Source organism: Mustela nigripes, unplaced genomic scaffold (genome assembly GCF_022355385.1).
Source record: "Mustela nigripes isolate SB6536 unplaced genomic scaffold, MUSNIG.SB6536 HiC_scaffold_611, whole genome shotgun sequence".
Taxonomy (NCBI): Eukaryota; Metazoa; Chordata; class Mammalia; order Carnivora; family Mustelidae; genus Mustela; species Mustela nigripes.
The window spans coordinates 1-9,129 of NW_026740018.1; the positions used below are offsets into that span (position 1 = coordinate 1).

Genomic DNA, 9,129 nt, shown 5'->3' on the forward strand with positions numbered 1-9,129 from the left:
CCACTGTATATTTTTTCCTGTTTTGTCGAAGATTAATTGACTATAGAGTTGAGGGTCCATATATGGGCTCTCTACTCTGTTCCACTGGTCTATGTGTCTGTTTTTATGCCAATACCATGCTGTCTTGGTGATCACAGCTTTGTAATAAAGCTTGAAATCAGGTAACGTGATGCCCCCAGTTTTATTTTTGTTTTTCAACATTTTCTTAGCGATTTGGGGTCTCTTCTGATTCCATACAAATTTTAAGATTATTTGCTCCAGCTCTTTGAAAAATACTGGTGGAATTTTGATCAGAATGGCATTAAAAGTATAGATTGCTCTAGGCAGTATAGACATTTTAACAATGTTTATTCTTCCGATCCAAGAGCCTGATTTAGGCTTTGATCACCAGGGCATCCACTTTCTGAAAGAGGGCCATCTCCATAAACACTCTGCTAACGAAGCAGCCAGACTGTCCCCCTTCCTCTACCCCACATGAGGCTCCTTTGTTTTAGGAAATCTTGGTTGAATTGCATAACTGACTACTTAGGCCCACTTGTTTTTTCTCTTCCCAAGCTTTATATTCACCAAGAAGGAGTGAGCCCACAAAACCCTGGCTCCCACCCTCAACCTGCATAAAAGAGCCCCAGGCCCTGGGTGAGTGCACTCTCCCTCCCCATGAACTTTCGATGTGACCCAGACATGCTGCGTAATTTTCGGGTCTAGCACTTAATAAATCTTTATCCTGTCTGTAGCCTGATGGCTGTTGCTGAAGGGCGTCTTGCTGTCAGAATGAGAAACCCAAGGGCCATTCCAACCCTGACACTGATGATCAATGGGCTGAGACCGACACTAAACTCCCCTCGGTCCCCATAGCTCTCTTCATCTTATGAAATTGAAGCTCTGTCCCCAGCAAACACTCACTCCTCTCTCCCTTCCCATAGGCCCCTTCACCCACCATCTACTTTTTGTATTTATGAATATGACCAAGTAACTCATTAAGTGGACTCACGTGGCATTTGTCTTTGGGTGGCTGGCTTATTTCACCAAGCACCATGTCCTCGACGTTCATCCATGTTGTAGCAGATGTTAGAGCTGCCTTCCTCATAAGGCCGAGTGACATTCCATTGTAGGGATGGCCCATCTTTTTCTTATCCATTCATCCGTTGAGGGTCCTGGGGTGGCTTCTGCCATTTGGCTATTGGGATAATACTGCTATTGTTATAGGATTTTTGTTCCCTTAGTGCCCATAGTTCTTGGTCATGCTGCTTTGAAGAATGATGAGGTACACCAGATGAAGAGTGGTGGGCAGCAAGGTGAAGTTCATTGAGCAGCAGGACAAAGCTCCCAGAGAGGGAGGGGACCCGAAAGGGCTTACCATTTTGGCTTTCCAATCTAGGGGTATTTCAGCCCTTTTGAGGACCTGTCTTAAGCATCCTGAGTGTGGCCCCGTTGGGGACTGGCTGTTAAGGTGTGCCCCTGAGGGCTTTGATCATGTACTTGTCTTCCTCTCAGGTTATTGTTCACATGTTGCTGGTCTTTGGGGCTGACATCAGGCAACAAACTATCCCTGCCTGGGATGCTGACCCATGTTTCATGGTCCCTTGTTGTGCTTCAGGATGTTTTTCAGACATCACTCCTTCAGAGGCTGCCCAACACGATGCTAGTGTGGTTTGGGCTTAGCTATCCTGGGTCGCGGTTTGCTTGCTGGGGACCCTGGCCCTGACCACCTTTGTGTCCAATTAACCTCTTACACTCTGAACATGGGAGTATACATGTCTCTTTCAGACTCTTCTTTCTTTCCTTTTTTCCCTTTCTATGGGAGGGGAGAAGAGGCAGAAGGAAAGGGAGGGACAGAATCTTAAGCAACTCCATACCCAGCACATGGGGCGCAGTCCCACAATGCTGATACCACTACTGAGCCAAAACCAGGAGTCTGACGCTCAACCATCTGAGCCATCCAGGCACCCCTCGAGACTCTATTGAATAATTTTGTGTGCATACCCCAGAGTAGGACTGCTGGGTTGTATGGTAATTATGTTTAATTTGTTGAGGAAGCACCATGCTGTTTTCCACAGCAACTAGATGCTCTACTGTTTTTCAGGCTTTACTTCAGCGCTGCAGAGACTCCAGACAAGAATCTTTCTGGTCTCCTGACTGCTGGGGGCAGAGGTTGGTGGTGGCCCGGGCACCTGCCCCAGAGATGTCTGCTGGAGTGGCTCTCCCAGCTCCCTCCCCTGATGCCTGCCACTCCTTACCCATCCAGTTCCAGATCTGTGGAACTTGAGGCTGCTTCCTCTGGGCTGAAGCTTGTTTGCAACATCCTTGGGACTTAGCAGGCTGCCTTTCAACTTGAAATCGTTCATGTCGGTCAGTCACTTCCTTACCTGTTTTAAATTGGAACCCAGAAGCCACTTTGTTCTCTCTAAGAATATGTCCAGTTCTCTTAAACTTCATACATACCTTAAAATGAAACACATATCTACTTTGCTTCAACATAAAAATATGAAGGTGACGCATGTGATTTTGTCGTCTTTATACTTAGTTCTGAACCGTCCTGAAGCTGACAATTGCTACTCGGGGCCGGATTTGACCACCCATCTGAGCAAAGACCAATAAGGTTGTCCTTAGGGTGACACTGGTGGTCTGGTCACAAGTGATCCCGACCCGTGGCTCCCCTTCCACCACCCATGAGTGACCAGGTGCTGGCAGCATGGACGCCGTCCCCTCAGGTGTGGGTCTCTGCCAGCCACTCTGATGGCTTCAGAAGTCCCCGCTATCTGATGTCCAGTTTGCAGCCCCTACTCGGGCCACCCCCGCCCCAGTCCCTAGACAGAGGGAGACCCAGCAGGTGGGGTCTCTGCTCTGAAACACGAGTCCTAAGGTCCAGCAGGGCCGAGCCCAGCACGTGTCCCCACGGGATGGATAGACGGGGTGGGGGTGCTGGTCGTGAGCCCATGTCTGCTGATTGTCCCCATCTGATGGTGCTGTGGCGTCGGCCGAACCGCTTCCTCTGTGGTGTGAGGGTGTCTCTCCCACTGAGCCGGGGTCACCATCAGAGGGCTGACATGGCTTATTGACCAGAGATGTTGCCCAAGACCGCCACTCTGGAACCTGGGTGACTTTCCTTGTGATCCTTGGGGATCAAGAGGAGCTTGATTTTATAGTCACTTGATCTTTCAGTTCCCCAGATGGTGCGGACTTGGCACTCGTCCCTGCAGGTCAGAGACACTGAATCCTCACTGGAGGGGCCTGCAGCCCCTGCCTGGCCGCTGCACTGCGTGGCTGTGATCCTGGAGCCTGGCGAGGTCCGAAGGCCATGCCATGCCTGCATGTGACCCTCAGGCCACAGCTCTCAGGGACCTCAAATTGTGGAGCAGGAGTCATTTGCTGAGGGTCCCACAGTCTGTCAGTGGCAAGTAGGTCTGAGCAGAGAAGGACCTGGAATGTCAGGCATGGGCTTGTTCTTCTGAGTGAGTCAGGACTGCGGAGGGTGGACCCGCCCGGACATGTCTGTTTCCTCACGAGCTGCTGGGACATGGACACTTTCAGTTTCCCTTTAGGTCCCCGATATATCTGGGCCCCGAGGTGTGGTTATTGCCCAGACACACACCCGGGTCCACCTAGGCATGAACCCCTGGATGTGTCTCAGCTCCGAGGACGATCCCTGGGTGAGTTCAGGGGTGTGGCCCTGCCCGTGGACTCCCCCTCCAAACAGCTCTGTCAGGAAAGGATTGGGTGTTGTCACGATTTTGTGGATGTGGGGGAACCTGCAGTTCCAGCCCCAGGTCCCACATGGAGCAGGGACGCAGCCCGGATTTGTAGCCGGGTTTGTCTGACTGCTTCTCCCCTCCCCCTGTGCCCCCAAAACAGTGGAGAGGGAGGGGGATACCGCTCAGCTGGGGTTGTAGACTACGTGTGACCTGAGCAGGCGACACAGATGGAAGGTGGATGTCGGGGTGCTTAAGCCTTCGGAGAATTGGGTGGAAGCAGAGCAGGTGGAGGGCAGGTGAGACAGAGCCTCTTGGCGGCCCCCAGCAAAGGATTTCCTTTTGAGGTACAAGGACTCAGGGTTGTGTTGCCCACAGTGTCTCTGAGTGTCTGCGCAGGGCCCAGCCTGCAGGACGCCTGAGGACCTGACAGGGAGTGACTGGCCCAGGGTACTATGACCGTGACCATGACCGTGACCAGGACACAGAGCAGGGAGATATCTGGGCTTTGCTCCCTGCTCCCCACTGGGGTCTCTGTTCCACCCACTGTGGGGCAGGAAGAGAAGAGGTCGGCCTGTGTGCCCGCAGCAGAGGGAAGAGAGGGACCAGGGGTGAGAAGCGTCACATTGCAGCGTGCTCCAGGCTTCGAATCTTGAAAGACCAAACTATAGTCTCCTGGGTTGATGAGAAGGGCATGAACTTAGATCCGTGTGTTTGCTGGCAGAGGTAAACCTAGGAGTCTTCAGGTTGTAAAAATCTCGTTTCTTACCAACACCTGCTTCAGGAGGCCTGGTCTTCCCTTCTGCCCTGCCTGCGACAACTGTGTGAGTCTGGGTGAGTCTCCTCCCTGGGGATTCTCTTAAGAACTTGACTTCAGGCTTTTCATGGGGATTCCCAGGATCTGTCGTGTTTCGTGGGCGCTCGGCTTTTGCTGGTCCAAGGGTCGAGGGTGGGGCCTCCTGGCCTCTCGCTGGAGTCTGACTTTGGGTCATGGTGTCCTGTGCAATTTTTAGCTGTTAATAGGGCAGATAACTGAAACTTTCCCTTTATGGCATCTAGCATTTGCATATTGATTAGAAAAGTTCCTCCAAATCAACATTATTTTTTAAAAATATTATCCTCAGGACATTTGTAGATTTTTCTTTCTAGCTTATACTTAAGTCCTGTTGGGATCTACTGATTGATTTTGCACAAATCTTTTGGTTCTTCCTTCTCCTCCTCCCACTCCTCCCCTTCCTTCCCTTGTCCCCTTCTCTTTCTCTTTCTTTCATTTTTTTTTAAGATTTTATTTATTTGACAGAGAGAGAGATCACAAAGAGGCAGAGAGAGAGGGGGAAGCAGGCTCCCTGCTGAGCAGAGAGCCCGATTCAGGGCTTGATCCCAGGACCCCGGTATCATGACCTGAGCCGAAGGCAGAGGCTTAACCCACTGAGCCACCCAGCGCCAACCCCCGCCCATGTCCCCTTTCCTTCTTCAATCCTCCTCCTCCTCTTCCTCCTCCTCCTCTTCCTCCTCCTTCATCCCCTTCTTCTCCTTCTTTTTCTTCTTCCTCCTCCTTCTTCTCTCCTTCAGGACAGGTTTACTGGGTGCTGCCTACTCTCCAAAGGAACATGGTTTTTCTTGTGTCTTCAGGGGATCCTGCAGGGCAGGAAGGAAATGGCCTCCCCCCTTTTCCCCATGTTCCTGGCGGCAGTTCGCAGACAAAGTGGGGTGAGGGTGGAGGGAGCCGGGCCCGACATCCGGACCTGGCCTGGCCACCCCGGGGGACGGGAGGCTTTGGAAATTCCTGCTAAGGCTCAGGCATCCGGACACCCATGTTTTACTGCAATTTCCTCTTCCTCTTTCTCTTCACATAAACAATACTATGGCGGGAGTATGAAGGCATGAGGAAATAAATGAAAACACTCAAATTCTGGGAGGACTGTCCAAAGCACATTAAATCAGGAGGGTAATTCGTGTGAAATCTGAGGCATGGTCTTCTGTGTTCTCGGCTAGGACAAGCGCTTCATCAGGATAGACCAGAAAACAAGTGGAATTGCTCAGCAGTGAGGGAAGCTGGGTGTGCTGTGCTCCCACACCTCGGATCTGAGCCCAGCTCCCGGTTCCCTGGGAAGGCCCTGGAACAGGAGTTGCAGCAGGGAATAGGCAGGGCTGCGCCAATGCTCAGAGTCCAAGAGAGGAGAACACACAGAGGACTGCGGTCAGGACAGCACACACTGAAGGGGCACCCAGAGGGTCCACGGAGGAAGACGGCAGGGGAAGCAGTGGTTGAGCGGGGCCTCTAAGCACAGGTAAATTTTACAAGGTGAGGAAGGTGGGGAAAGGCATTTTGGGGAGGGGGCAGCCTAAGCAATGGCCTAGAGGCTGAGGTGTGATCAGAAGCAACGATCGGCTCAGGCCTGGCTAGAGTCTGCAACTCTCCATCTCAGGGTTGTGAGTTCAAGCTTCATGTTGGACATGAAGCAGGGAAACGAGGTGTCCTTGAGGGTGCCCGCACCAAGGTAACACGGAATCAGGGATCAGTGAGGACGACAGGAGCAGGAGCATCAGGGAACTGGGGATGGGGGCAGGCTAAGGAGTTTGAACTTGGTCCTGTCCTTGGCTCCCCTTCCCTCCCTGCCCGAGGAGCCTGCCTGCAGCCATTCCTGGGAGTTGCTTTGGGGAGATTCTCTGTCCTGCTGCCTCCGGAGAGCTTAGCCAGAGCCGCTGGGGATGGGAGGTGGGGACGGGAGGGCTCCGTGTCCTGCAGGTGCGCAGGGGCAGGTTTCTTCCCTCCTTCTTCTCCTGCCAGCCTTGCCAGGAACTGAGCGATCTGCAGGCTAGCCAGGGACACGCTGGGTACTAAGACGAGGGAGCATTGTCCAGCATCAAACCCAGTTGAGGCGCAAGACAAGGGTCAGGGCCGGGCCCAGAATAGCAGAGGACGGGAAGGCTGGGCCCGAAAGTGCAGACACATTGACAAATGTTTGGTGTCATCCGGGGTCTGGCTCTTTCTGCCCGCACAGTGCCGCTGCTCTCTGCTTTTGCTCTTGGTCCTTGTGTTTCATGATGTCATTTCGCTGCCTGGGACACCTGCTCCATAGGAATTCTGCTTCTCCCTCTCCCTCTGCCTGCCCCTCCTCCCTCCCTCCCCCTGTTCATGCTCTCTCGCTTTCTCTGTCTCTCAAATAAATAACATCTTTATTAAAAAAAAAAGACTCCATTTCTTATTAGGATTAATTAACCGTGAAACAGTCCCCATTATACTAATTCCGTTTTGCATTACAACTTTTCACCTTTGTATCTACCTTTTCTGTGCACTTGGTCTCAGCTCTTCTCCTTTGAACATTGTTAGGAGCTCACGGCCTTTCACAGACTCAGCCTGGCCCAATTAAACATGATCAGAATAATCATTATCAAGTATCATTATTATTCTGTGTAATTTGGTAGGATCACCAGTGGGTACTCTATTGAGCACCGCTCCGAACATCCCTGAAGCATCCTTTCCTTCTGGAGTAGGAGCTATTGAAGGCCCCTGGATTTCAGTTTTCCTCCAAGGTGTCTTGCTACCTTTGAGTGGAGGAAAAGCCATGGGTGCCTGTGGGAGTGGGCGAGGGATGGCTAGACCCTTTACTGGTGGAAGGGTGGCGTTCGCGCTGATTATTCTCATTGAACCTATGTTATCATCCCACTTTTCTTAGAGAACTTACTTTATCAACCACCGAGGTTTCTCCCATGCTGCCACTTGTCACATCAGGAGTCAGGCTGAGTTTTTATGGGTACTTTATCCACTGGCTCTTATCATCTTGAACCTGGTGATGCCAGAAAGCAGCCCATTATCGAGATGAGCCTTACTCACTGCTCTAAAGGGAATTCCACTTTCTTAAAATTAAAGAAAAAGGGGCACCTGGGTGGCTCAGTGAGTTAAGCCTCTGCCTTCAGCTCAGGTCATGATCTCAGGGTCCTGGGATCGAGCCCTGAATCGGGCTCTCTGCTTGGCAGAGAGCGTGCTTCCCCCTTCTCTCTCTACCTGCCTCTCTGCCTACTTGTGATCTCTGTCAAATAAATAAATAAAATCTTAAAAAAAAATCATAGTAACAAGCGCATTGGTTAAAACAAATCCATTAGTCCCAAGGTCTCTGCTCACCCACTTTCCCAATTAAAAACAATCACTTTTAACGCATTGCTTTTCCTTTAGGTGGTTAATCAGTATCTTTATATGATATTCCTATACTGGGAGAACAGAACAGGTGAGAGTGTAGGCTCTGGAGACAGGGAGTCTGGATTTGAATTCCGGCTCTGGCATTAGCTGGGTACCGACCCTTTCTGGGCTTCAGTTCTTTTTCTTACAGAGTCATGCTGAGAACTAATGTATGAGTCGATGTGTCCAAATCACTTAGAACGTTGCCTGGTGCAAAGCAGTAGTCACCCACCACGATAGCTAACTTCATTCCCTTGATTTTTAAATTGCAATATGAGCTATTTGTTTCTTACTAGGGCAGATGATGATTTCACTTACTTTTATGCTTTTTCTTACACACCTCCCCACCTTCTCCTAATATCCTTCTATCAACTAAATTTATGACCTCAGTTAGAAATCTTTCTAGTGGTAAGCAATTTACTTACACCTTTGTTTGTTTGTTTTTTCCTTTCTTACCTCTTCATTTCCTAGCTTCTCAATCATAGCTGGTATTTTGGGGCTCCTCACTTTGCAAAATGAAGATATCAACCCTCCTCCTCTCTTCAGTGGTGCAGCTCCCAACTTCTACCATTGTACTTTGATTTACATATTGGCAACAAGCACATTTGGTTCTTATATTTAAATGGTCTCTTTTGTTCTAGAAGTTAAAAATCACATAAGAATGTTTACATATGTGTGATGTTTTCAGTATTTTTACTGTAAAGCTAACTTGTGAAATATGGTTTATGTGCTTTTTTTTTTTTTAAGATTCTTATTAATTTGTCAGAAAGTGAGAGTGAGGCAGCAGGCAGAGGGAGAAGCAGGCTCCCCACTGAGCGAGGAGTCTGATGTGGGACAAGATTTCAGGACCCTGGGATCCTGACCTGACCTGAAGGCAGATGTTTAACCCACTGAGCCACCCAGGCACTCGGTACATGCTTTCTTGTACAGCTTTAGTTTTTCCTGAATTTCTAATTGCCGTTTTTTCTACTCCTTGCAATATTACCTTCAACGTTTCCTCAATTTCTTTTGAACTGTCCATTAGATAAGATATTATATCATATATATTATTTTAAGTCCCCTTTCCCCATAGAACTCTTCACTTCTCATTCCATTCTGGGCTGGTTGCTCTCTAGGTCTGCTGCATGCCTGCTGTATTCCTTGGGTTCCTTTCTGTCTATGTTAATTTTCCTGTTTCCTGGACCTCACATCTTTCTATCTCTTGGTTTCTTGGCCATTATCTTCCACCTCACCCCATAAACACATGAACTTTTTTTTTTT

General features: G+C 49.8%; 1 protein-coding gene across 1 annotated transcript in view; it reads left to right on the plus strand.

Annotated features, from left to right (window-relative positions):
• The first annotated feature begins 3,608 nt into the window (after positions 1-3,608).
• LOC132008655 (myosin-9-like) overlaps positions 3,609-9,129 on the plus strand; it is a 14,165-nt gene continuing 8,644 nt past the window's right edge. Inside the window, 1 exon segment of the mRNA XM_059387257.1 lies at positions 3,609-3,650. Within this exon segment, the coding sequence (XP_059243240.1) occupies positions 3,609-3,650 (42 nt within the window).